Source organism: Melospiza melodia, unplaced genomic scaffold, assembly GCF_035770615.1.
Source record: "Melospiza melodia melodia isolate bMelMel2 unplaced genomic scaffold, bMelMel2.pri scaffold_34, whole genome shotgun sequence".
Classification (NCBI taxonomy): Eukaryota; Metazoa; Chordata; class Aves; order Passeriformes; family Passerellidae; genus Melospiza; species Melospiza melodia.
The window spans coordinates 9,201,771-9,229,701 of NW_026948659.1; the positions used below are offsets into that span (position 1 = coordinate 9,201,771).

At 49.4% G+C, this 27,931-nt stretch overlaps 2 protein-coding genes and 1 long non-coding RNA gene across 10 annotated transcripts in view; 2 read left to right on the top strand and 1 right to left on the bottom strand.

Annotated features, from left to right (window-relative positions):
• The window catches only part of LOC134434289 (uncharacterized), a 30,586-nt gene extending 11,169 nt beyond the window's left edge, over positions 1 to 19,417 (bottom strand). For 5 of the 7 annotated variants that reach the window (XR_010031831.1, XR_010031833.1, XR_010031832.1 and 2 more), the window contains exons 1-4: positions 19,376 to 19,417; positions 18,110 to 19,265; positions 15,016 to 15,128; positions 6,255 to 6,364 (exon numbers count right to left, since the gene is read on the bottom strand). Coding sequence is in view for 1 of the 7 variants with exons in the window: in XM_063182967.1 (XP_063039037.1) it covers positions 17,509 to 17,578; positions 17,671 to 17,746; positions 18,110 to 19,265; positions 19,376 to 19,384 (1,311 nt within the window). In the remaining 6 variants the exon portion in view is untranslated. Of the gene's footprint in view, positions 1 to 6,119; positions 6,365 to 15,015; positions 15,129 to 17,438; positions 17,579 to 17,670; positions 17,747 to 18,109; positions 19,266 to 19,375 lie in introns of those variants that run through there. The other 2 variants (XR_010031830.1, XM_063182967.1) reach the window with 2 other exon arrangements.
• Positions 359 to 4,929, top strand: LOC134434288 (toll-like receptor 13). The gene is made up of 2 exons (XM_063182966.1): positions 359 to 412; positions 859 to 4,929. Exon 2 carries the CDS (start codon positions 881 to 883, stop codon positions 4,073 to 4,075), a length of 3,195 nt encoding a protein of 1,064 aa, XP_063039036.1. The 5' UTR covers positions 359 to 412; positions 859 to 880; the 3' UTR covers positions 4,076 to 4,929.
• Positions 16,886 to 27,001, top strand: LOC134434290 (uncharacterized). 2 transcript variants are annotated; one of them, XR_010031836.1, is made up of 6 exons: positions 16,917 to 16,990; positions 18,342 to 18,983; positions 21,932 to 22,082; positions 22,362 to 22,409; positions 22,852 to 22,896; positions 26,003 to 27,001. It is a non-coding gene; the product is annotated as an uncharacterized LOC134434290 (long non-coding RNA). The 2 variants fall into 2 exon arrangements; XR_010031837.1 differs by lacking the exon at positions 18,342 to 18,983 and having other exon boundaries at positions 16,886 to 16,990.
• Positions 27,002 to 27,931: the final 930 nt, after the last annotated feature.

The window sequence follows — 27,931 nt, forward strand, 5'->3', positions numbered from 1 at the left end:
AGACCAATATAGTCCAGTACAGCCCAGTATAAGAGAGCATAACCCAGTAGAACCCAGTATTTCCCCCGAAGGAACCAAAACCAGGTGGTTCAGTCTGAGGAAGGGGAAGAGGAACAAAGAGCAGCATATGGCAGCAGGGGGACGGCACGGGGTGGGGGTGGGGGAGAGGGAGGGGAAGAGGCTTGGGTGTCCCAGGGATTCCCCCCAGACTCTGGGAGTCTGCACCAGGAGGGCGACCCAGCTGTATGGTCTGGTACCCCTGCCAGCCCCCGGGGACCCTTAAATCCGTCCAGGCAGGGGCCTCCCCCACCCACGTCACAGGGAGGTGGGTGGGGCAGTGGTGACAAAAAAGTGATACCCCAAACTTCCTGTTTCTAACCCCAAAATCACCCAAAGCAGAGGCAGTGGCACGGTGGGAACTTGATGGGGAGCAGGGGGTCCCCAAAATCCCTCGGGACTGGGGGGCAAGGGGTCCTTGGGTTGTGCGGAGGTTCTTTGGTCCTGGGGGAGGCCCCTGGGCCGTGATGGGGGTCCCTGGGGTGTGTCTGCCTGGGCTGTGGATGGAAGGGGTCTCTGGGCCCTGAAAGGAATCCCTGGAGTGTGTGTGTGAGGCCCTGGGGTGTGGACAAGGAGTCCTTGCACGCAGAGTGGGGATCCTGGTATTCTGGTGAGGTGTGGATGAGGGTTCTCTGGGCCCTGAGTAGGGTCTTTGGGTTGGTGGTGAGGTCCCTGGGTTGCGAGGGGGATCCCTAGGGTGGTGGGGATCCCTGAGCCCAAGGTGTAGTCCCTGGGCCTCGAAGGGGGTCTCTATGGTACCAAGCCTCATCCTACTCTCTCTCTCTCTCCTACTGCATCCAGGATCTCCCCAGGGTGAGTCAGGATGTGGACTCCACTGCTGGTGACACTGGTGACACTGGTGATGGTGCCTGCAAGGGTCTTTCCCTATGGCTTCCACAACTGCATCCAGGCACCATGGGACCCTGGGCTGTTCCGCTGCATCCAGCGCTTCCTGAGCACTGTGGCGGCTGCAGTGGATGACCTCCCCTCCACTGCCACATCCCTCAACCTCTCTGTCAACATCTTGCGCCAGGTGCCCCCCAGTGCCTTTGCCCACCTGCCGCGGCTCTACATCCTTGATCTGACCCACAACCAGCTGGAACTCCTGGCCCCAGGGGCTTTCTCGGGGCTGTCAGCACTGGCTCACCTAAACCTGGCCCACAACAACATCTCAGTGCTGGCCACAGGTGTGTTCACCGGGCTGGGCAACCTGAGCACACTGCGGCTGGACCACAATCCGCTACAGAAGGTGGCCCCCAGGGCTTTCCAGGCTCTGGCTGCACTCAGCACACTCTGGCTGCGGGGTGGCCGGCTCAGTGCACTGGAGACTGTGGCCATGGCTGTGGGGAATCTGACACACCTAGACCTGCTCGACCTGTGTGGCAACATGCTGTCAACACTGGGCCCGGGGCTGCCGCCCACACTGAGGGTCCTGTACCTCTGCAACAACTCCCTGGGAGCTCTTTCAGGAGCCACCTCTGCGGTGATACCCCCAGGGCTGCGTGTGCTCGACCTGTCCTACAACAACATCTCAGACCCTGCACTGCTCTCTCACCTGTGCCTGAACAACCTGACACACCTGCATCTGGCTGGGAACCCGCTGGACGTAGTACAGCTGCTGCGCGTGGCTGGAATCTCCCCGCGTCAGGTGGACGTGTCAGGGCTACAGGTGAACACAAGCGGCCTGGAATACCTGTGCAAGCAGCTGAGAGGACAGAGGCTGCAGAGGCTGCAGCTGCAGCACATGAACCTTACATCAATGCCCAAAAGGGCTCTGGCCGAGTGTCCGGTGCTGGGTGCCCTGGATCTGTCTGGCAACCGGCTGCGGCATTTGGGCTGCATAGGGCAGCTGCTGAACCCGAAGCAGCATGCAGCACTGCGTGAGCTGGTGGCTGAGCACAACTTGCTGCAGCGACTGCCATCGTGCAAAGGGACCCCGGTTCTGAAGCAGCTGCACAATGTGTCCCTGCGCTTCAACCGCATCTTAGTGGCCGGTGCGGGTGCTTTTGACAATGCACCAGCACTGCGGCAGCTGCGGCTGGATGTGAACGGGCTGGCACGGCTGCACCGCGCAGCGCTGCGTGGACTCTTCAACCTGAGGCACCTGCGCCTTGACAACAACCTGCTCACTGACCTCCTGCCCGGCTCCTTTGCTGACCTGCACCAGTTGGAAGACCTCAACCTGCGCAACAACCGTGTGGCCGTGCTCTTCCCTGGCGCCTTCAAGGGGCTTGACCGCCTGCAGACCCTTGACCTGGGCGGGAACAACTTGCGGCACTTGGCAGCCAAGGCATTTCAGGGCCTCCCGCGGCTTTGCCGGCTTTACCTGGACCGCAACCGGCTGCTGGAGGTGAGGGTGGCCGCATTCCAGCCGGTGCAGGTGACACTGGGCGTGCTGGACTTGCGTGCCAATGCGCTGCGCTACCTGAGCCGACACCTGCGGCAGCTGCCACCTTTCCGCTACCTACATAACCTCTATGACCTGAAGCTGCAGGCGCAGCAGCCATATGGGATGCGTGTGGTCCCACAACGCTTCTTCCAGGGCCTCAGTGCCTTGCGCTCACTCTACCTGTCACAGAACTCGCTCTCGGCCATCCCTGCTGACGCCTTCGATGACCTGGCACAGCTGCAGTACCTGACACTGGCTGACAGCAGTGGCGGGATGGGCCACCTGCCTGCCGGCATCTTCAAGAACCTGAGCCAACTGCGCAGCCTGAACCTGGAGAGCGCAGGACTGCGCAGCCTTGGCCCTGAGGTCTTCGGAAATCTGACACGACTGAAGGAGCTGCGCCTGGCCAAGAACGGGCTGCGTACATTGGATGTGACTCTGGCCACCCGCCTCCCCGCCCTGCGCTATCTGGACCTGCGCAAGTGCCCACTAAGTTGCAGCTGTGCCAATGCCTGGCTGCCTGCCTGGCTGGCACGTGGGCCTGTGCAGGTAGTCTATCTGTATAACTACACATGTGGTGAGATGGGTGGGGCCTCCGCGTACCTGCACTGCTTTGACACGTGTGTGTGCTACCTGGACATGGGGCGGTACCTGTTTGCAGGGACAGCACCGGCTGTGCTGCTGCTGCTGGTGCTGCCGCTGCTGCACCACCGTGGGTACTGGCGGTTGCGCTACCAGCTGTTCCTGCTGCGTGCCTGGGCACGTGGGCACTGGCGGCGGGAGCAGCGGCGCTACACCTATGACACCTTCGTGTCCTACAACTCTGGGGATGAGCGGTGGGTGCTGGAGGAGTTGGTGCCTGAGCTGGAGCGCGGAGCCCTGCGGCTCTGCCTGCACCACCGTGACTTTCGCCCCGGCCGCGCCATAGTGGACAACATCGTGGACGCTGTGTACAACAGCCGGCACACGGTGTGTGTGGTGAGCCGTGGGTACCTGCGCAGCGAGTGGTGCTCGCTGGAGATCCAGATGGCCAGCTATCGCCTCTTCGATGAGCTGCGCGATGTCCTTGTCCTCATCTTCCTTGAGGACATCCCCGAGGCCGAGCTCTCGGCCTTCCATCGCATGCGACGTGTGCTGCTGCGGCGCACACACCTGCGCTGGCCCTCTGAGCCCCCTGCACAGCCCCTCTTCTGGGCAAAGCTCAGGTGTGCCCTGACTGGGGGGGAAGAGGAGGAGGAGAGGGAGAGGGGGGGCAGGGAGGAAGGCCCTGGCACATCTGGGACCCCCGGGGAAGTTCTCCCTCAGGAAAGAAACCTTCTGCCCCAGAATCACTGCTTTTTATCTGGGGAAGGTGTCCTGTGGAGTGGGGCTGATGGCAGCAAGGAGGAAGAGGAGAATGAGGAGAGGAAGATGGAGGACAGGGAGGGAGGCTGCCCTGACAGAACTGGGACCGCTGTGGAGGTTTCCCCTCAGAAAAGCAGTTTTCTGCCCCAGAATCACCGGCTTTTCTCTTGGGAATATGTTCTGCACAGTGGGGATGAAGATAACAAGAAGGAGGAGGAGGAAGAGGAGGAGGAGGAGGCAGGGGAGGAGGAGAAAGATTGCTGGGAGAGAGAGAAGCTACTCTAGAGCAACTTACCCTGGTGTAATGGGGATCCCCAGGGACATTCCCAATCAAAAACATGTGCTTTTGTCTCAACATCCCTGGTTATCTCTCAGATAGATGGTTGTTAATTGCTGCCCCAAGATATGCAGGATGTCTCTGTTTTGGCCCGCACGGCTGAAGAACAAGTCTGAACTCTTCAGTTTTTGGTCTTCAAGTTGTTTATTAATTCTTATCTATAAAATTTTCTTTCTGCCCAGCCAAGGTCTGCTCAGCAAGGCAGCCAAAGGCACTCTGACTGCCCCTGAGGCGGTGTTGTCTTTCTATACTACGAACTACGTATAAGATATTTACACTTAATTCCCAATACCTATCACCTATGTTAGACAGTGCACTCTAAACCAATCCCAAAGTGCCAGCATCACAGCGGAAAATGGAGAACAAGAAGAAAGGCTAGACACGCCCAAGTTCGTCCATCTTGTCCCCATAACCCCCATACCAAAAATCCTAAAATCTACATTTTCACCCTGTGATAATATTATTATTATACTATTCAAACCTCTGTGACTTTCAGGTTTTCATACAAAGCTGGTAACTTGCTCCAGGGGTCATAATCAAATCCCCAGGTGTTCTGGGCTGCGTGCCAGGGTCTCCGAGCCCCCCGGTGGGGTCCTCAGCAACTCGGGACACCCGGAGGGACGTACTAAGTTCTGACAGTTATCCTCTGAGAAATGTGCAGTTGGGATGACAGTAATGAGGAAAAGGAGAAGGTGGAGGAGGAAAAGAGGGAAGCAAGATGGACCTCAATGTTCAGATGCAGCAAATGCTTCATCATACAGTTCCTTTTCCCAGCATGTGGGAGCTGCAGCTCTTGCACATCTGGGTCATCCTGGGCACAGGCTGCTGCAGCTCAATCTGCTGCTAGGTCATCCTGGGCACGCACTGCTGCAGCTGCTTCTGCCCCCAGTGACGCCCCCATGGCTGGGAAATTCCAGCGGCCTACAGGAGGCACCCACCAATCCATCCCACCACACACTGTCCTGACCCCCAACTCAGCAGCTCCCAAGCCCCAGGCAGATCCCTGCATCGCTCCCACCTGATTCTCACCAGCAGCAGGATGTACCTGGCTTGGCTGGCAAACCAGAGCATGCTACAGGTGTTTGGGCTGTGATCATTGGGTTGTGCTGCCCAGGGAAGCCCTTTCGCAAGAGCATCAGCAGCTCTTCCAGAGCAGGATGTGGCTCTGCCGGCTCTGTCCCAATAGACTGAAGCTCTGCTCAGCTTATTGGCCCTGGGGTGCTCGGGGAGGTGCCTCCCAGGCCCGACCCCAGACAGCCAGAGCTCAGCAGTGCCAGGCCAGGAACAGCCTTCCCTTACCTCTGGCCAGTGGGCACATGATGCTGTCCAGGGCCAGCAGTGAGCAATTGATGCTGGTCCCTCCCACAGCCCCTCTCTGCAGTCCTTGGTGACCTAGGCTCACCCCAAGTCCGCCGCGTCAGTCAGGCTCACCTTGGCCACACACAGATTCCCAGCAAAGCCAAGAGTGGGGTCGGTCCCACTGCTTCACCAGGATCTGCGAGGACAAAGATGGCTGAACCATGGCTACACACACCCCTGGGGAGGTTGGTTGGAGCAACTAGCACCAGCGGGACCAGGGCTCTGTGTTTCCCATGGAATGGGTCAGTGGATCACACTGGAAGATGGGGCAGGAGTAGGAGAGGAACCTTGCATGCTGTGAGGATGAGTCAAACAGTTGGACATGACACAAAGAGCAAAGCCAGGGAAAAGATCTGGAAGGAAGGGACAGAGTCATGGAAAAGAATCAGCAACTCCCATGTTTAGTGGTGGAGGATGGTACAGCTGGTTGGGTTTCCAAAGCTCTGGAAAAGCATCCAGACAACTGATTTACTCCCCTACAAGTAGCTATGGATGAGGCACTAGAAACAGGCTGAAGTGATAGCCAGAGCCTCCATCTGCCCTGGCAAATGTAACAGCCCTGCAAATTCAGGAAAGTACATGGCTGGAATCTAAATCTACTTGGCAAGTTTGCATCAAGAAACTGGGGAGCACTTTGACAGTCAGAGTCCTGGGGTATGTAATTCCCAACTCGGTGCTGAGTGGGACAGCCCTGGGATGTTATCTCAGCAGCTTCCTAGCTTCACTTCCAGCACTGATTGGAGCAATACCACAGCCAGCAGCACTCACCTGGAGGATGGCATGGGAGTGGGAGGAGGTGGCGTTAGTCTTGGTGTGATGCTGCGCTGGTTTCTATTGCCCTTGGCCAATATCTCTAGGATCTGCTCTGGTGATGTGGGCTGGGACAGAATGGACACAGAGATCAGCACCTCCGATGTGGCACCTAGACACCCCAGTATCAGCAGCCCCAGGCACTCGGGCTGAGGCATCCTGCAGCTCTGCAGGCTCTGTAACAACTTGGGGTAACATCTGCTGCCAGCCAGGAGTTGTGCAGGTGGCACCCTGGGATCTTCACACCCCCTGTGTCCTCAGGACAGGAGAGAGAGGAGGGAAGGGGAGCTTCTTGCAGCAGCCCCTGTGCCAGGAGTCACTCCCAGGCTGGGCTGGGATGAGGCAAAGCTTATCACCCTCCCTGCTCCCCTTTAGGGCAGTTTTTCTCCCTGTTTCAGCCTCTTCAATGCAGCAGAGACAAAGGAGTTGCCAAACCAGCACTGCTATGATGTGGAGTTTACCCTCGAACCTTCCCCGAACAAGCTTATAGCCCCATTCTCACGTCACTCCCCATGAGGTATTTCTGCTTTCAGAGCTTCTCATTCCTCTTGTTTGCATCCATCTTCCCACACCCCTTTGAAATCTCCCCACCGGCATGGCCATTCTAGTTTCAGCCAGGACAGAGTTGCTAAAATAGAGTTGTTGTTGTTTTTGTTTTTTGCAGTAGCTGAGGGGTGTTGCTGTGGGCATTTCCAGGAGGTTTCTCAATACCATCTTATTTGCCAGGGGTAAGGGAAAAGGACTCTTTCCCTCGCATCAGAGAGGAAGGGGCTCCTTCTTTGAGGAGAAATGGTCGGCATTGTTACAGACTCTCTGTGTAGATTCTTTGTCTTATTATGGTCTATTAATGAGCTGTTGTCATTAATATTGTTTCTGTCACTGTTTTCTTATTTCATTGCTGTTTCCAGTAAATTGTTCTTGTGTTAAACTGTGATCTTTGCCTTTTGTGCTTCCAGCTGGAGGAGTCAGGGAAGCAAGAGCCAGTGTGGTTTCAGTATAGGCATTAAAATATGGAATACCGTTCTTAAAACATGACAGCCTTAATTGCTGCCCAATGTGAGGCACAAAGGGTCGAGATAACAACAGATCTGTCTAGAGCTGTTTGAAAACAAATGTGATCTAAGCCTTTGTTGTATTATGTGCAGAGCCAGTGGTCACAATGTTGCTTGGTCTGTTCATGTGGGTGTGGTACCTAACCCTGTATGCCCTGTATATATTGCCATATGTTCTTTTTCAGAGCAGGGAGAGCGATCAGGATTGCTTTGTTGCTGTACTCTGGGATATCAGTTTATGACATGGTAACATCAAGGGCAGTGAGGGTCATTTGGGATATGTATTCAGTGCTTCTCTCCTGCCCTTGCCTAGAGTGGAGTCCATTAATAATAGTTCCCAGCCTGTTCTTGTTGCTGTGTCTGCCAGGCCTCCTCAGTGTGGTCTATACCATGTTTAAAATTACAAAAGAAATTTTCATAAAGACGATTCAGAGATCTTCCCTGAGGGACAATAGTCAGGAGTGGTATGAAATATGGGAGGACAAGGGCCACTGTTTGGAGGATTTCTCTGCTCTAGTGGTTTGGAAGTTCACCCCTGGTAACTACAGGACCATGGTAAAGTGATAAAATTTATGAAAGAAAAATGCTGTAGTGACTCCAGAGAGGCACAAAGTTATGCAGTGTGCTGGGCCCTGGCTACCATTTACTGTTCATCACTAGACAGTACCCTCAGGGGAAGGAGGAGGAAGGCAGAGCAACGGGCACTGTGGGCACTCCAGTTGCAGCTGAACCACAGGCACAACATATGCTGGGAGCAGTTGTCCCTATACACAAGACATCCAAGACCAAATCAATTTGCTCAGTGAGGGATGAAGACAAAGCAGGGTCCTCACAACAGGAGGAAGATCCAAATGAGGTCCAGGGTACACAATCGATGTGGCAGAAGTTTGTGTGAAGCCTATCATTGTTGTATACCATCACTGGCAGTGATGTTGATGAAAGAAGGAAAGCAAACAGTGCTTCAGGTGACTACCCAATGTGGGAATTGGAAAGATAGAAATCTTCACAGGCTCAAGAGGGTTTGATTTACAGCCTAAGAAGAAGTCGTCTAGATTGATGTGAAAGCAAGGTACACAGACATTGAATAGAAAAATCATAAACTTATGCTTCTACAGTTATAAGCAAGAATATGCTTTAAGTAAGAAACTGTATTAGATAAGATGATGAAGGGTTTTATAGTGCAATAATGTAGTAATGTGATTGTATAGAATAAGCTAAAAGTTTAGATATTATAATAGAGACATATGTGTGTATATGTAATAAGACCTTATTGGACAAAAGTATCCACATTGCAGGAGGAAGAAGTAAAGGGGATAGGTTAGAAAAACAAAACATACTCTGTGGCGACTGTCCATTGGATTAGAAAGTTATATACTGTCTTGCAACAAAGAACTTGTGACCATCTTAGACTTTGGCCGACTGCTTGCTGTCTTAGAAATCTCATAGCCTTTGAGACTGATGTTATCTAAGCAATAAATCATTCTCAGTCTGATCGCGGTACTGTCCCGTTGACTAATGAGACAGCAGCTTCCACCCAGCTTTGGCAACATGAAGATCATCTTTTCTTCTCCCTACTGACCATTGTCTGTGGAAAGAATGTCCAACACTGAAGACAGATTTGAAAGACTTGACCAAACTAGAGAGGCAATGTCCCATGCCCTGCCGGTATGGACCAGAGTCTGCTATTGGGAGCAGGCAAAATCCTGCTCAGAAGAGGGGAGACACACTATGCAGTAACCTGTGGTTTCAACTGTGTGACCATGGAGAGGACATGAGAAAGTGGGATTGAAAATCCATCTCTGCCCCAGCAGCATGGGTGATGATGTTATAGATGGATAATGAGATGATTGGCTCTTGCAATTAAAAGATAACTATCGTGAGAATATTAAGAAAAGCTTTAGTGATGTATAGTTATGCTATTGTAGTTTAGATGTCCTCTATTCTCCCCATAGTTCCCCCCCCCCCACCCTGTGTTGTGACCATCAGACAGCCTGGGTTGTCTAGGCCAGGTAAAAAGAAGGTGTGAACATGTCTCCCCTACCTGGGGCAGTTTGGAATGGAAAAGTTTGGTGCTTAGGGGGTGCAACATGGCAACACCTGATCTCCAAAAAATTACAAGAAAGCAGTCTCCACCAATAAATGGCAAAGAAGAGCTGACTGACAGACTTTGGGAGGGGCCAGGGCTGACTGATGCGACTTCCAGGGGTATAAAAGACTGAGCATCCATCTTGAAGAGGAACCAGCCACATGGTATGCACAGGGGCAGTTCCCAGTGCTGCAAATTTTTCCTTATGTAGTCCTTTGTTGTATTTTTGTTAAGGTTTAATAAACCTTTTTAAATTTTCAAAGTGAGCAGTTGTTTCTCACAGGTGAGTTGAGAGGAAGAACACCACCACAGAAAACTCATCAAGGATAAATCTTCTCCAGTTTCCACTGGGCAAGTCCTCAGACAGAATAGAAGGGCTGATGTTACTTCTGATCCTCTTGAAAGGACCTCCAGATCGTATTTACAAGAAGCGAGCAGTAAGTACCATGATCAGAGCTAGAGGGGCCCTGGCTCCATCCAGGTGGAGGAAAGGGACCATTGGATCTATACAGCAGGACCACAGGAGTACAAGGCTTTATTTGACATCAGCACCTGATGTACCCAGATGCCATCAATATCTGTAGGGGTGGAATCCATCTGTGTTTCTGGGATGACAGAGGAATCCTAACAGCTGACTGTATTGGAAACTGAAGTGATCCTGACTGGAAATGAGGGGCAAAACCACATTGTCACTGGCCCAGTGGCCCCATGAATCCTTTGCAGACCTACCTCAGGAGAGGATATTGTAGGGATACATCAGGAAAGACGAGGCAGCCCTGTGAAGTCCTATGTGATGAGTTGCAGAAGTTACTGAGGGACAAGGTGAATCAAGTCAGGTTGCAGAGCTGAAAGCTGTCCAGCTGACTGGCTATTGCTGAATATCGCTGAATGAGAGAAATGGCCACTGACTCATGCATTAACAGCAAATGCTCTGCAGAGGTAGCTGGACAATGGAAAAACACCAATTGGCAGCGCACAGGGAAATCCATCTGGGTTATTGAATTGTGGCAAGACATTGCTGTGGCAGTAGCTCTCTGGTCACAGAGAGCAACAGACAACTTTTCCAGGCCTTTCTGAGAAAAGTCTGTGAGAAGATTAGAGAAAAGAATGAGAAACAATTCTTATCTTAACTTGCTGCACCCGTTGTTGTGAACATGTGGAATGTGTTATGGAGATTTGTTTACCAAAGGGTGGTTTTTTAATTAGCCAATGGTGATGGAGTTTGAATTGGAGGACCAATTAAATCCAGGCGTATCATAACTGTCTATAAAAGGAATGGGTTTCTTTATAATAATAATGGAATAAAGAGATTGATCAGCCTTCTGTGAATGATGGAGTCAATGCTAATTATTACCTGGCGAGAGCCCACTGCTGCGACACATTGATGCCTGGGTAGAGAAGTTGGCTGGGAAAGTCCATCCTGTGGATGCTCACGTATCCAAGAGCCAGACAGCGAAGAGCATCACAACAATGGGCAGCGGATTGGGCTGCCAGGATTAAAGTGCCTCAGGTGGGTCTGGACTGGCCACACAAGGGTGAGTTATTTCTGGTTCCTTAGGCATTAAGGTCATCAGGGAAGAGATGTCTCACACAGATGCATCATGACTGAGGGGTGGACTTAATAATGGACACTATATCCTGGGTAATCCATGACTGTGAAATGTGTGCTGCGATCAAGCAGGGCCAGGCGAGTAAAGCCCCTGTGGTGTGGGGGATGATGGTCAAAACATAAATCTGGGGAAGCCTGGCAGATCAATTGCATCACACTGCTGCAACCTCTCCAAGGCAAGAGCTACACGCTGACAGTGGTAGAAGGTCTGACTGGATGGCTGGAGACCCATCCTCATGCTGGACCACTTCCTGGAGCATCATGCTGACCCTTGAAAAACCCCTGAAAAACAAGTCCTGTGGCAAAGTAGCAGCACCGAAAGTATTGACTCAAACAATGGGACTTATTTCAAAAACAGCCTCATGAACACCTGGGCCCTGGGAAAGCCAAATGGTACAATGAACTGTTAAAAACCACCTTGAAAGCAATGGGTGGTGGGACCTTTAAACATTAGCAAAGGCCACCTGATCAGTGAAGGCCTACCAGGCTCTACCCAGTTGAGCTGGCCCTGCCCAAACAAAACATCCACGTACTGGAGAAGAGGATAAAATACCTATGGCACATATGAGAAGTGGGTTAGGGAAAACTGTTGGGATCAGTCGTGCCTTAAGCAGAGGCAAACCTATCCATGGCATTGTCTTTGCTCAAGGACCTTGGGGCATTTTGTGGGTAATGCAGGAGGATTTGACTTTGGGTGAGAATAGTCTGTGATGTTGAATTGTATAACATTGGCAGAGGCTTTTTCATGACACACCCAAAACCTCTCTACCCGCCCCACCTTTGATGTGAGAGTCTGCTGAAGTCTGGCAGCTGATAGCCCTGGGGCTGCAGTCTCCACTCAGAAGGTATTAGGCTTGTGCTCTGTTAATGTCCTCAGCCTTGAGTTGTTACTTTCTCTTATCTTTAGCAGCAAGCAGTGTAGGCCCTCAGTCAGGGCCCCATTCAGGGCGAGGTGGTCTTCTCTGCAGTTTTTGTAAAACAGTTTTACCATAATAGGCAAAAGTTCTTCATGAAGATGTTTAAGCCATAAACTATAATATTTCGGTCTCCAACACACAGCACTCCAGGATCACAACTGGGCCAAGACCTGGTCCAAATTTTTTCTTGACCCTCTGAATGAGACAGCAAGTGGTTGCCATGGCAACAGGTTCTACTACAGGCTTCAGCTCATGCCCACTGCAACCACTTATAGTAATGGATCTCCATGGAGCTGCTCCAGGACTGGTGTCAGCCATGGATCTTGGTGATGGGCTTGGAGTGACAGGATGGGATAGAATGGCTCCCCCCGACAGAGAGCAGGTTTAGATCAGCTTCCAGAAAAAAATCTTCCCTGTGAAGGTAGTGAGGTCCTGGCACAAGTTACCCAGAGAAGCTGTGGCTGCCCCATCACTCGAAGTGTCCAAGGCCAGTTTGGACAGGGCTTGCAGCAACTTCATCTAGTGGAATGTGTCCCTGGCCGTGGCAGGAGGGTTGGAAGTAGAGGCTCTTTAAGGTCCTTTCCAACCCACACCATTCTCTGATTCTGTGATTCCATCAGTGGTGTGTGATGTGGTAATTAAGAGTGTCTTGGGCAGAGCAACCACAAAATGAGTTTTCCACTGTAGGGGTAGAAAGGAGGGAGCAGCAGAACTGCCTCCTTGGACTGCTGGAGGGCACATTTTGTCCTTTTTAGGAGATCCACTGACAGATTCCCTTGGGAGTCAGTCCTGAAGGGAAAAGGAATCCAGAAAGGTGGAGATTCTTTAAAATGGAAATTTTAAAGCTCCAGGAGCTGTGCCCATGCGCCATAAGACAAGCCAGAGTGGGAAAATGACTGGTCTCGTTAAAGAGAGAACTTAGGCAGAAACTCAGGGCAAAAAAGAGCATGTGTCAACTCTGGAAGGAGAGGCAGAAACCTTAGGAGATTATAAGGATGTTGTGAGGTGATACAGCAAGAAAATCAGAAGGGCCAATGCCAAACTAGAACTTAATTTGGCCACTGTGATTGAAGTTAACAAGAAAAGTTTCTGTAAATCCCTTGGCAGCAAAAGGCGGGCTCAGGAAAGTCTCCATCCTTTGTTGGGTGCAGAAGGCAGTGCTGTGTCAGGGAGGAGGAAAAGGCTCAGTCTTTAATACCAAACCCAGTTGTCCTAGGATGCTCAGCTCCCAGGACTGGAAGTTGGTGACAGGGAGCTGAGTGAAGCCCCTGAATCCACTGACTGGAGGAAACAGTCAGTGACCTGCTCTGCCAATGAGACACACACATAAGTACCTGGGCATAAATGAGATGCACCTGAAGGAGCTGGAGAAAGAGCTGGCCAAGCCTATTTCACTCATTTCTCAGCAGCTCTAGTAAACTGAAAGAGTTCCTGTTGACTCAAAATTAGCAAATGTGATGCCCTTCCATGAGAAGGATTGGAAGGAGGATTCAGGGAGCTCCAGGTCTGTCTGAGACGTAGGGTTAGGAATCAGAGCAGTATTGATTGGAAATAGATATTTAGATTATATATATTGCTTAATATTTGCTGCATTTTACTGTGCTAACTGCCTGTAAAGGGAAGACGGTGTACATGTGAGAGCAATGCAAAAGAATGCAAGGAAGTGTGATAAGGGAAGGATGATGTTCATCAAAACAGGACAAAGTTACAAGACTATCAAGACAACAGTGCTCCTCTGACCCCCAAACCAAATCAAACCAACCTTATGGCTTGGAATGTAACCAAAGAATCAGTAAGTATGCACTAGAAGACAGGGTGAGAAGGTCAAATCTGATGAAGACCACTTATTTCATCCGCCTGCGACCCTCAAGATGACCACCAGAGAAAAGTATGCAGGTGCAAGGGACTGATAAGTTAATTAGTAAACAAAGCAGGACAAGGTGGAGCCAGGAAATGAATATGCATAAATTTTTTGCAAAACCTAATGTATATGTAACATTTTAGAGGACAAAAAAAACCACTGAGAGTGAGTAGATGCGCATGCCTTTGCGGAAGTACCCCGCATATGCCCAGCAAAAAAAAAAATACATAACTACTTTATAACTCGCTTTATCTTTTAGAGTTTTAGAGGCTTTCCATGTATCATGACAGCCAAACCCCTGTACTGGGGAAGGCCATGGAGCAGATCATCCTGAGTACTATCCTACAGCATGCGCAGGACAACCAGGGGATCAGGCCCAAACAGCGTACGTTTGGGAAAGGCAGGTCCTGTGACAGAATGACCCACTCAGTAAATGAGGGAAGGGTGGTGGATGTGTATTATAGACATCAGTAAAGCCTTTGACACTGGAGGAGCTGGCTGCTCATGGATTGGACAGGGGCACTGTTTGCTGCATGAGAAACTGGCTGATGCCCAAGCCCAGAGAGTGGTGGGGAATGGAACTAAATCCAGCTGGGGCCATTGTAGTAGGACATGTTCCCTGCCACAAGAGCTTGCTAACTGGTGAAATAAATCTGTCAACACCTCTTGTCTCGTGGTTATTTGGGTGTCATGGAAGTGGCACTTCTACCTGAATATAAATATCTGGCTGCGAAAGCAAGATTGTGCAAAGATAAGCTGGAATTTCTGACAGAAAGTTTACAATCTATTAAAGCTACACCAAACTTTCACAAAGTAGAAGTCTTCTGCACATTCCCTGGAAATGAGTGGGGCAAAGTTGGGATGCTGGTTTTGTGCTTACTCTCTCGAGGGTTGAGTGAAAGGAGTCTTTGCACGCTCTTGCCGGTTTGGTGGTAAGCTACATTGACTCCTCATCTATAGTATTTCTTTCCTAGCTTTGATATAGGTACCCTAATGTTGTGCACCGTTTTATGTAATCAGCTAGTACTGTTGTTTTATACTGTGTAATAAGTAACGCTGTTCAAGACCTTTTCTCTATTATCTCCTGCCTATTCAATAAATATCTCATTTTATATATACCTGATTTGCCACTCTTGCGAGCAACAGTCCTTTAGCTGCAGGCCACCTAATTCAAGCTGTACCCAAAAATCTTACCCTAAGAGAGGGCTTGTCTGAAGCTCCCACTCTGTCCATTGCACCCAATTACTTGTCGGTGACTCCAGGAGTCAATGCTAGGTCGAGTCCTGTTTAACATCTTTACTGGTGACCTGGACAAGGGGTTCAAGTGGAAGTGTAAGTTAAGTTCACAATGACACCAACTTGTGTGGGAGTGTGGATCTGCTGGAGGGCAGAAAGGCTCTGCAGAGGGATCAGGACAGGCTAGATCAAGAAGCTGAACATGTCTTGTCCCCCCTTGGGATGCCTGTTGGGTAGGAATCATGCCCCAGCTGCCTCTACCTGAGGGACCCACCCTCCCCCAGCCCATCTCCCCCAGGAGCTTTCTCATCAGGTTTTCTCTTGCTGTTTCTCCCTGAAGCGTGAGTGATGGAGCAGCCCAGGGGAGCACCTGGGGTCAGCCAAGGTCACCCATCCCAAACCTCCCCCACTTTCAGAATCCCAGGCTGGTTTGGGTCGGAAGGGACTTCAAAGGTCATCTCGATCCACCCCCTGCCATGGGCAGGGGCATCTTCCACAATCCCAGATTGCTCCAAGCCCTGTCCAACCTGGCCTTTGACACTTCCAGGGATGGAGCAGCTGCAGCTTCTCTGGACAATCTGTGCCAGGGTCTCACCACCCTCACAGGGAGGAATTTCATCGCAAGATCCCATCTAACCCTGCCCTCTGGCAGGTGAAAACCCTCACCCTCCATCCTGTCCCCTGACAAAGACCCTCCCCAGCTCTCCTGAAGGCCCCTTTTTATATTATATTTTATATCTCTATTATATTTATACCTACATACATATCAGCCCAAAAAGTGGCTCAGGCAGTCCGTGACTAGTTGTGGCCACCTGGGGTAGCCCCTTTCAGGGGGTGTGGGGGAGTGAGCAGATCTATGGGTTATTTTAGAGAGCCTCAGGAAGTCTGGGAGAGTCCTGAGGGTTTATAGGGTGTTTGGGGAGGGAGAGCTATGGAGCATTTTGAGGGCATTCTGAGGGTATTTGGGATCTACCAGGGAGTCTGCAGAGGATGGAGGGGTTCTCTGGGGTTTTGAGAGGGGCTACAGGAGTGTATACTCCAGGTCCCCAAAGTCCTCTCAACCTGTTCTTCACGACAGGATTTATCTGCGCCTGTCAGGGAAGCTCACCACACACAGACCCTGTTCCCGATTCCCATGAAATTTTGATGTGCGCAAGATGCAGGAATGTTTTTCCTGCAATTTCCCTGGCTCCAAGAGGGAGCCCGGAAATGGCAGGAAAAAGTAGGGGGGGGGGGGGCTGTCCATCCCCCACATCGGCAATTGCAGTTTTGATTCAAATTTTAATTAAAAGCTGAACTGGTGCTGATACTGCGACAGGATCAGGGTCTTTCTCTACATTGTCGTCATCACGCCAATTCCCAGGAGAAACTCGAGGGGTGCTTGGAGGCCAGCTGGGGGTGCTTGCGGGATCATTAAAGGGTCTGGAGGGGCGCTTAGGGGTCGGAGAGGCAGCTGGCGAGCACTTGGGGGTCCGAAGGGACACACAGGGGGGCATTTTGGGGGCAAGTAGGGGACGGGCGGACGTCGGGACCCGGAGGGGCACTTGGGGGTCAGGAGAGGGAAAGTGGGGATACTTACGGGGCCCCGGGGTGCACTCACGGTTCAGGGGAGCACTCGGGGAGCAGCTGGGACGGTGCTTAGGGGACAGTCCCGTCCCTGACGGGCCTCTCGCGGGCCGCAGGGCACGACGGGAACCGCAGTCCCGGCACTATCGGCGTCCTACGGGGCCCCGCGGTCTTTCGGGAGTTGTAGTCCACGAAGTGAGTAAACTGGCGCGGAACCAGCGGCCAGTGGGAGGCGAGGCGGGGCACGAGGGATTTTTGGGGGCTCAGGGGGAGCTTGTGACGCCCCCGTGACCCCCACAGCGCCCTCAGGAGTGGAGGGACACCAGAACCCCCCGGCGCCACGTCGGACGTGTGAAGGTGAAGACAGGTGAGCCCCACTCCCACGGGTTTGGGGGTTCCCCGCTCCGATGCGTTCAATAAGCCCCCAGGCGCCCCTAGAGACTTCTCAGTCCCCACAGACCCCCCAACGCTGTCCTGGGGGCCCCAAAACATCCCACAGACCCCGGACCGCTAAAGACCCTCCAAAGCCCACGCGTCCCCTCAAACTCCTTCCTGGACCCCCAATACCTTTCACAGATATTCCCCAACACTGCTAGAGTCTCCCCGAAAAACCCCATAGACACCCAGTGCCCTCCCAACCCCTCCCGATTCACCCCCCAAATCCCTTCCTCAGCCTCAGAGCCCCTCCAAACACCCCACAGACCCTCAGGGACCCCCTAGAGACACCCAGCACTCCACCAACAGCTGCTTTGGAGTCCCCAGAACCCCTCAAATGCTCTTGGGGACACTTTGGGGGAGAAGGGATTTGGGGCAATCCCAAAGGTGGGGTAGGTAAGGGAGGGAGTTTGGGGGGTCTCCCCACCTCCCTGGAGCAATTTTGGGGTGTCACTGCTTTATTGGCCCCACCATGGGTTGGGGGTGCCCAGGAGGGCATTCCAGGAGGGTCTCAATGGCCCTGGGGGGAGAAGGAGAGCAAATGGAGAGTTAGGAGGACTTGAGGGAGGCACAGGGGCAGAGCCCTGAAATTTGGGGGCGGAGATGTCCTACCGAAGGCGTCCCCTTATGGCCCGGCGGTGGCATCGCAGCATCCAGAGGAGGGGGTCCCCAAGAGGGCCTGGCGGGGCTGCATGTCAGAGGAGATGGCTGTCCCACAAGTGTTCCCCCAGCCCCACAAGGGACTTCCTGAGCCAGAAGTGTCTCCCCAACCCACAAGTGCCCCCTCAGCCCCTCAAGTGACCCCTGACCCACAATTGCCCCCCTTGCCGCACAAGTGACCACCCCTGGCCCACAAATGACCGCCTTGGCCCACAGGGGAACCTCTAGGCCCACCAGTGACCCTTCTGACCCACAAATGCCCGCTAGCCCCACAAAGGTGCCTCATGACCCTCAGTAGCTACCAGCCTTTGAGTGACCCCCATGACCCACAAGTGACCCCGTGACCCTCAAGTGACCCCCATGACCCTCAAAGGCTCCTCTAGTTCCTCACCCAGTGGCTGCTGCCACGGCGCCTCCTGTGGGGCATCACGTGCACTGTTTCGGATTGGCTGTGAGGCCTCACGGGGGTCACGTGACCTGAAGCCGGGCCCTCCCTGGGGCAGGGGCTCAGGAACCGCCTCCCTTGCAGGCCCCAGGGCATCCTGGGAGCCGCGTGACTTCCAATGTGGGGCACACCACAGAGCCCCGAGGCAGTCATGTGACCCCCATAATGGCTCCTGCAGCAAAGGCTCGTGGGAGTCTCGCTTCCCAGGCGGCACCCCCTGGTGCAGAGGTGCACAGCAGCTGCTGCTGATTTGCCACAGGGCATGGTGGGAGTCGCGTGACTGTGAGTATAGTGCCCCCTGCAGGGGATCCAGAGAGCTACTCCTCATTGGCCGGAGGGTCTTGCGGGAGTCAGGCGGCCTCCAACATGGATCCTGCCACAAGGGTTCCTGGGAGCCAGCCTGGGGTGAAGACGCCCCCTGGTGCTTGCAGAAGTGTCTCCCGATTGGCCACGGCGCCTCAGGTGGGTCACGTGACCTCCCCGGCAGCACTCCTTGCAGGGAACCCCGGGGAGCAGCAGAGCCCAGCAGGGCCCTGCCCACCAGGGGCGTGTCCAGCGCTGGCTCCTTCCCTCGGCACCGCCCCAAGCGCCATTGGACGAGGGGGTCATCGAGGGTGGAGCTGCAGAGGGCGGAGCCAAGCAGCGCCTTCGCCCCTTCCGGCCCGCGGGGGCCGGGCCTGAGCAGGGCCTGGCTGGTGGGGGGAGGAGAAGGTTGGGGAGGGGCGAGGACCCCCGAAATGCTGACCCTGTACTGAGCCCGTGGCACTGGTGGTCTCGGGCGGAGTTTGAGGGGCTGCGGGACGCACTTATGGGCACAATGGTGTGTCTGGGGCATCACCTGGGATCGGGTGGGGTAGCTGAGGGTCCCCGAGGCGTGCCTGGGTCTCACCGGGGCAAAGGAGGGATTTGGCAGGCGCTTAGAGGTCTGGGGCGGCATTTGGGGGTCTGGGGAGCACTCTGAGCCCAGGACAACGCTGAGGGAACGGGGGAGCAGACTGGGGCCTCCTAGGGGCGCTTGGGGATCCCGAGGGGCACTTGAGGCCGGGCTGCTTTCCCACCTCCTTTGCATCAGGCGCTCTGTTCGCTGCTCCAGGCTGAACTTCTGCGGGAGGTATGCGGAAAGTGACGCGGGGCCCTCCCAGGCCCCCAAATTCCCCTCCGAGACCGCCCAAATTCCCCCCCTCGGTCCCTTCCGGAGCCCTGAGGCCTCACCCGCTCCATCGCCCGCGCTCTCCTTTGGTTTCCCCCGGCGCTCCGAGCTCCGGCGTTGATTGGTTCAGGGCGGGGACGGGCGGGCGCTGCCGCCAATGGGAGGCCGGGGAGGGGGAAGGCGGGAAGCGGCGGCGCTGAGAGCGGCGGGGTAGGGGAGGGGTCCGTGGGAGGGTTGGGGCATGCGCGCAGGGGTTTGGGGGCTCTGGGGGCGCTGAGGGAGGCCCTGGAGTATAAATGGGGGTCCCGGGAGGGGTTTGCGGCTCTGGGGCTGCTGAGAGATGCGCAGGGAGTTCTGGGGATCAGTGGGGTGGTTTTGAGGGTTTCAGAGAGGTTGTTTCCCAGGGAAAGGTTTGGGGTGGAAGGAGGCTGGTGTGGTTCTGGATATCCTAGAAAGGACTTGGCGGTGCAGGAGGTTCAAGGGGGTCCCAGTGTGTTTTGGGAGGCTCTCGGGGTGGTTAAAGTGGCAGAGAGCTGGGATCCCGCTGACAGAGACCCCCGATATTCCCCATGGAACCCCCCTCAAATCTCCCCTAGGAACTCCAAACCCTCCCAGAGCCCGGCAGGACTCTCAGCTCACCTTACATCTGTAAGGCCCTGCAAGGGAATGATACCAAAAGTGGCTGGCAAATAAACTTTCTAACACCATTTGAAGCATTAGAAAGCAAGCGTTCTTTGTCTGCACAGAACACACTGAAGGATTTCTCCTTTAATCTGATGTGTGCGATAAAACTTTGCCACAGGGTATGGTCCTGGAGGGACCACGAACAGGTCTCTGGTGGTCATATTCAGGGAATGCTTCCATATTACACGTGACCTTTCCTTGAACGTTTTCCTTGGGCATGTCCGATTACGTAACTTGACAAAAGCCCCGCTATATTCCTCATTACCTATTTGTCCACTGGCCCCAGCTGTGCTTGTGATCCTGTGTGCACACCTTTACATCCTTCCAGCTTTTTTGCCAGTTAGGCTTTAAGCTCCATCCATCACCTTCAGGGCAACTGAAAATTTCACCATGTCACTTACCAGGAGCCCCATACCCTTCCAGGGACCCCCATGGCTCCCCAGGGACTTTGTGGTTTGGGAGGTTCAGAGGGCTGAGGGGATCCCTGGGTAGTTTTGGGGGTCCCTGGATGGCTTTGGGGGTGGGGTCTCTGGACAGTTTTGAGCATCTCTGTGGAGTTCAGAGTTTCCCTATTTTTATGTCTTTATTTTAAGGCAAAAGCCCTTTAATTGCCTGTTTGCCATCGTCTCTCCTGGCTCCAGGTGGTTTTCTTCAGCTTTTTCAGTCATTTGGGCCAGAATTTCCCATACCCTGGATTCTCTGCTGGGACTTGGGTCATTAATTTTGGGTAAAAAACGTCTGGATTTGGTGGCGTCCTTTCCCTGGTGTCATGGGACAGAGGCTACCATGGGGACGGCGATTCTGGGAGTTCAGGGAATTTGGGATGATTGCTGTGGGTTCCACACCTGTCATGACATCCCTGTCACTCACATCTATCAAATGTCCTGTGGGTTCCACTCCCATCATTTCCCATCCGTGACAGGATCCAGCTGCCAGCTCCCAAATTCTCTGGAACTGTGGGCCATGCCCCCCACCCCCATCTTGAAATTCTGCTGAATCTGCCAAAATCTGCATGGTTTGGCTGTGGCTTGAGTATTTTTTATTTGGGTATAAAAGGAGTGACTTTGGAACAAACACTGTGTGTCCACAGGAGCCCAGGAATTCAAGAGCCAAGGAGCGAGTGAGTGGGGAAGAGCGGGGAGGCTTCATTCCCTGTTTATTCCTGGTTTTTCTTATTGTTTAGTGACAGGCAGAAATGGAGGATTTTATCTGCCCAAATTTCAGATTTTTTCACCCTTTCCCTTCCCCAATTTTAGGGCTTTTTCCCCTCTTTTCCCCAAAAGTTCCATAATTTTTCTTCTAAAATGTTGGGTTTCAAACACTTTTTTCCACAGTAAAAAAATAAAAAATTTGCCCATTTTCCCCCAAATCTCAGGGGTTTTGCCCTTTTTGTGCACTTTTCTTCCAAATTTCAGATTTTTTTTCCCCTCATCATGCCGAAAATTCAGTGGGATTTTTCTTTCCCTTTTTGAGGCCAATTTGAGCATTTGTGAGGGTTTGTGTGGAACAAGGTGAGTGAAGGGTTTTCCTGGATGTTGAGCCCCATTTTGATCCAAATTTGGAGGATGTTGGGCAAAAAAATACCCATATACCGAAATGGGGGGCAGGGGGAGTTGAGGACATATTAATCCTTTTCGTGAAGCTTACGTGTGGATTTGGTGGAAATTTGGTATAGAGTGGGTATCAGGGGTTGGTGGTGAAATAAACAGGGCCAGGAGACTTCTTCTCCTTTTTAATGCCTTTATTAAAAGTGATCAGCTCAGGATTGGGCAGCTTGGCAGGGCTACAATCCCCGTCCTGTCTCCCAGAGCGACTCACAGGAGGATATGCACAGCTTTATCCGGCAGGAGCCGAGCTGGAGATCAGGCACTTGCAAGAGCCTTTAGGGCGCGGTGATCTCTTCCACGTGTTGATTTTGCTGCCTGTCTTAGCAGGACCTCATCTCCGGGGACGACTCCCGTGGTCAGGGCGAGAGGCTCCGAAGGTGTTCCGCATCTCTGCAGGCTCAGCACTCGGCTCCTCACGTCCAGACATCACTCCAGTCTCTCAACTCTTATTTGGCTCGTTGTTTTTGGGGTTTTCTTCGTGAGTTTGGAGTCGGGGGTCCCACAAAGCATTCTGGTCCTGGAGTCACTTTGCATAACCCCCCCCCCAGGTCTCTTCGCCTCACTGTTAGGGAAGGTCCCCACCCGTTACTGTCTCGGGAGAAGGGCCATTAACTCGCCCCAGCCAGGGCTTTTACTAATACAAAAACAACCATTAACGACAACGACCCGTAATTACCATAACAAAGGCCGCAGCCCAGCAGTAGTGGTAACTTTTTTCTCACAAAAAAAATATTAACCGAATTTTTGTTCATAACAGGTGGGAGGGCTGAGTCAGAATTTTGACCCCATTTTGACATGGATCCAGGTGATTTTATTTAAAATTCATCTGATTTTGGAGTGAATCTGATATAGAAGGAGAATCTGATGTGGCCTCAAGGTGGGGAGAAGAATTTGGGGAGAGATATTTAATCCCTGTTTAATTCGATTTTGACCAAAAGTGGGGGATTGGGAGAAAAAATATTTTGACCCAAAGTAGGAGAATTTGGGAAGAAAAACAATTTTGATCCAAACTTGGGGAATTTTGGACAAACTTTTTAGAGTTTGGCATGTTTGGTGTAGACTTGGGGGTAGTGGGAGACAAAATAAGCCCCAGGAGGTTTCTGTGCGGTGAAAAAAGGTATTTTAGTGTATTAAAAGACATTTTGGGGTGATTTGGGGGTGACTTGAGGCTTCTGGAGCCTCAGGGCTTACATGCATTTTTCCCACAAAATAACAGGCTTTAGTGCTTTTTTGGTGTTTTATTACAGGGGTGGCACAAGATGGGATCCGATGGCTTCTCCTTCCCTTTTGTGGTAAATAAAATCTCTGTTTTCCATGCAAAATCCCCAATTTTCTTGGATTTTTTTACTTATTTCCAGACTTTTTAGCACAGAAGATGAAATCCTGAACGCCTGGGCTTGTTTTTGCCTGAAAATTCCCTTCTTCCCTCATTTTGCATTTTTCCAACAACCTCTCATCAACAGATTTATTATGTTTAACCAAAAATCCCATTTTGAAATATTTTTTTAATCCAAACCCCTTTATAATCTTCTTCTTTTTCATTAATGCCTGATTAATTTTCTTGGAAAAAAAAATTCCCTTTTCCCTCACTTTCTACAGAAAACAAAAAAAAGTGCACTTTGTCCAGGTCATTTTAGTTTACTTTTTGGGGTTTTTTTGTTTGTTTGGTTTTTTTTAGTGTTTTTGTTTGTTTGTTTTTAGCTAAAATTTTAATGTTCAGTTTTAGTGTTTTACCAGGACAAAACCACAAGACCTATATGCTGGAATTGTATTTTTTTCCCAGGGAACAACGATCTATTTTTAAAACGTTTATTTAAATGAAAAAAATTTTATTTCCTCTCTTTTAATAAAAGCATTTGGTTCTTAAGGAAAACTAAGAAAACCCTTTTATTCCTTATTTTCCTGGCTTTTTTCTGATTTTCATTAAAACCTTTTATCAAACCATTTTTAGATAGTGTTTTAAATTAAAAAACACCTTTTTATTTGCTTAATATTTTCTTGTTTCTTTTTTTATTTAGTTTTATTTTAAAAATTATTCATTAGGAAAAATGCCCTCTTGAATTCTGTTTTAAGTTTCAGCTATTTTTAAGGAAAAATCCTCACTCTGTTCTAATTCTTAAAATCTCAATTGCTCATTTCTTTCTTGATTTTTCTTCAAAATCCCCCTTTTTAAAAAAGCAACTCTTTTTCATGTATTATTTCAGAAAGGCCCCTTTAATACTATTTTTTATTAATAGTCAAACCTCATTATTCCCTATTTTCCCCCCAAAACACTTAAATTCAATGTTTTTCAGAAAAAATCACCAGAATTTTTTAATCGACTATCCCCAATTCCCTATTTTTTAAATTAAAAAACCTCTTGTGATGGGCTTTTTTATATATACACCGAGTTTTAATAAATTTTAGTCTCATTTTCCTGGTTTTTTCCCCATACAATCTCAAGAATTCTTTTTTTTTAATTTTTTTTTTTAATTAGGAGAAGATACCCAGTTTTCAACCTGTTTTGAGGCAAAAAACTGCTATGTTGATTTTTTGTAGAAGTAAAAAACTGAAAATATTTTTGACCCTTTTAAAATATTTTTGGTTTGTTTTCCTTTTAGATGTTTCTCGGTATTTTATATATTTTTTTCTATATACATTTTATCTTATACCAAATATGTACAATTTTGATTGACTAGTAATAATATTAAATAGTGTAACTTAATAGCATAATATTGATTAATAGGACATTAATTGCTTATTAATAGTTATTTATATTTTTATATGTTGTGCATAAATTAATAATATACATCCACTACAGTAGTTCCATATGAATGTGTAATATAGTCTCCAGTGTAATTATATAGAAAACTCAACATATGATCTACTCTGCTGTAATTATGTTGTTATTATCATTATTCTTGATTTGCATTTTTTAATAAAAATTTCTGTGAAAATTCGGTATAAAATTATTTAAAAGTTTATATGGAGATACAAATGATGTGAGCTATAAAAACCTGTAATATATTTTCTATTCATATAATAGTGCATTTATTAATGTAGCACACTATATTGCTATTATATATAACTATATCTAGTTATTAAATGATAATTATGAATGATAGAATAGATATAGATTACTATAAATATAATTATATAATGCAATTAAAGAATAATTTACAATGTAATATGGCATAAAGTTGCATAATATTATATGAATGATATTATGTTATTATATATTATAATGTATTCTAACTGTATGCAATTTATGGGTATTATATTTAATAATATAATGACATATAATGATATTTTGTGTTACAATGTAATATATACTCTCATAATTGTTATATTAATTACATATAATGGTAGAGTATATTGCAATATAGTACAATACAATGGTGTATTAATTCAATTCTAGTCTCTAGTATACTCTCTACCTTTGCAATTTTGCTCCTTACTGCTTATTTTTGCTTGATTTTTACCATTTTTTCCCAAACTGTTTCTATAAAAACAAGAAATAAAATTATTTAAAAGCATTATCTGTATAATTTTGTAGAGAAAATATAAATCATCTACTGTTGTATATATTTATAAAAATAACATATTAAAGTATCTTCTACTATGATTAACACTGAAATAAGTTCAATAGCCACACCATTTATTATCATACTACTTTAATTATTTTTTAATATTTATGGATTTGGAATAAATCTTTGCTGATATTTCTATCAAAATTAGGTACAAAATAATAGAAAAAATATTGCTATGTATTTAAATGTAAGTATTGTATATCACAGTGTTATAATTAATAGATCTCTATTATAGTAACATAAAAAACAATATAACTGAGTTAAATAATGGATAACAGTATAATAATACTGTAGCAGGTTAAAATGTAATTGACATATTTTTACTGATTTATGAGTCTTATATTATGAATATTTTATCAATGTGCTAGTAAAGTAGTACTATATTAAAGTATATTACATAATACCCTGAATATAAAATGAACACAGGGTATGCTAATATAAATATCTACTAATATTGTTGTATTAAAGGAATAGTATTTTATATAATTAATATTAGTTAATAATACATTATTTCATATTATTAACACATTAATATATTTTAATAGTTTGTTAATAGAATACAAATGTTGTTTATTAACATAACAAACTGTAAATAGAATTTCTATTTTGATAACATATAAAAATAGACTCTATAAATTGGATAGTGCAGTCATATCTTTAATGTAATTTCAGTACAATTCCTAATGTAAAATAGCAAAATTGATATATAAACGCATATAGAATTGACATAAAAATATTGATATAAAAATATAAAAGCCCCTTTTATATAACCCTCTTGGTTAATATAAAAATTAACCAAGGCCCCCTTTTTCCCCCCGTTTTCCCCCAGTGCCAGCTACCGGGGCTGGGAGTTCCTGGCCGTGTCCCCACAGAACAACGATGAGTCCCCCAGCATGTACCTGCAGCTGCTGCTCACCTCCTATGGCCCTGCTGACACCCAAGTGTCAGTGACGCTCCGTGGCGGCTCCATCACCTGGAACATCACCCTGAGGCCAGATGTCACTGTGCCCTTGCCCTTTCCTGCTAGCCTGGAATGCGCTGGAAGCCACACTTCCCATAAAACCTTGGTGGTCGAGGCCAGTGCTCTGTGACGTCTGTCAGCACCAATGGCTACACTGTGGGTGCCACTGCCCTCCTGCCTATGGAGAGCCTGGGCACCAGGTACTATGCGGCGACACCGGTTGGGAACTAAACTTACGGCCTGACTGAGTTGTGGTAGCCACCGACCCCACCACCATCACTATTAGCATCACCACCAGCACCACTTTCCACTATGCTGGGGCCACATACGTCCCCATTGCTGTGCTCCACCTATTCCTGCAGCCCTAGCATAGCCTGCAGCTCCAGAGCAGCCAGGACTTCACTGGCACAGTTGTGGTGGCCGACACCCCTGTGGCCATCCTCAGTGGCCACGCCTGTGTCAAGGTATCTGTTGGCTTTGACTTTGTGGTGGAGCAGTTCCTCCCAAAGACAGTGTGGGGGAGGAGCTACGTGGTGCCACCCAACCCACTGCAGACAGAGGCTGACTTCGTTTATGTGGTGACGGATGAAGACAACACCATCAACTACAGCACCGGGAGCAGGAATGCCACTGTGGCCGTGGCGGCAGGGGAGGTGCAGATGTTTGTGGTGAACTGTGGGGTGCAGAGGTTCAGGGACATCACACCATAACCAATATGATCCAGTGAAGCCAAATTTATTATTCCTAAAAGGGCTATATTTATAATAAGTTTCTACTGTTTACGCGTCTATAGCTAATACATGATTGGTTAATCCTAGATGTTCACGCGTCTAAAATAGAATGCTGATTGGATCAGCTAATTTTTCACATGTCTTACTGTGGTTGTCTGGTCCGCCCATGGCTTCTCTTTTTTCTCCCTTTCTCAAGCTTGCTGACAAACTTGGTGAGTCCTGATGACTCTTCTTCTTGTATCTTTTTCAAGGACATACTGACTCTATTTCTGAATATGTCCATTATCCATTGTTTGTCAATGTGTCCGTTGTCCATTATTACAAGCAGGCTGGATTGTGCATCAGCTGAACGTGGCCATTGTCTTGCAAAAAATCCTCAACCTGCAAAAAATCCTCAACAGTGAACCATAACTCCCACCTGAACATCAGTGCAGTAGTGGCAGTGCAGGTGGTGTTTTTCTTCAGTGGGTCATCCTGTCAAGATCCCTTCTTCCTTGTTGTCCCACCTGCTACCGCCCATTGCCCTGCATTCCGCTTTAGCAGTGTGCCCAGCCAGTACAGCCATGCCATCCTCATTGCACCCGCCACTGCCACCACCACCCTCACCCATTGGCCAGACAACACCATGGCATGGTAGGCCATTCCTGGCACAGATTTCTCCTGGGCCAGCATCACCATGAGTGCAGTGATGCAGAGTGCTGAGAACTCACAGGTGTCCATTGGGCTCCTGGTGTTTGGGTTCCAGACTCACACTGGATATGGTTTCCTGGGGCTCTGTGCTGCCAGTGAATACAGTCAGTCCATTGTTGTGTCACCCCAGTGGCTGGGTGTTGTGCAGTTGGCCATTAATGGGTTTTCCCCTTTTTTTCAGTTCCCCACACCAGTCTCCTGTGAGGATTTTGGTATGTGAGGAAAGGTGTGAGATGGTGGCTGGACCAACCAGCGTGCATCCAGGAGACTTTCTTCACCTGTTGGCTTTCTGGTGGGCCACACTACTGCAGTTTTGATGAAAAACCTTTGATTTCATGGGAGCACGTGCCTACACCTTGACCACCATCTGCAATCC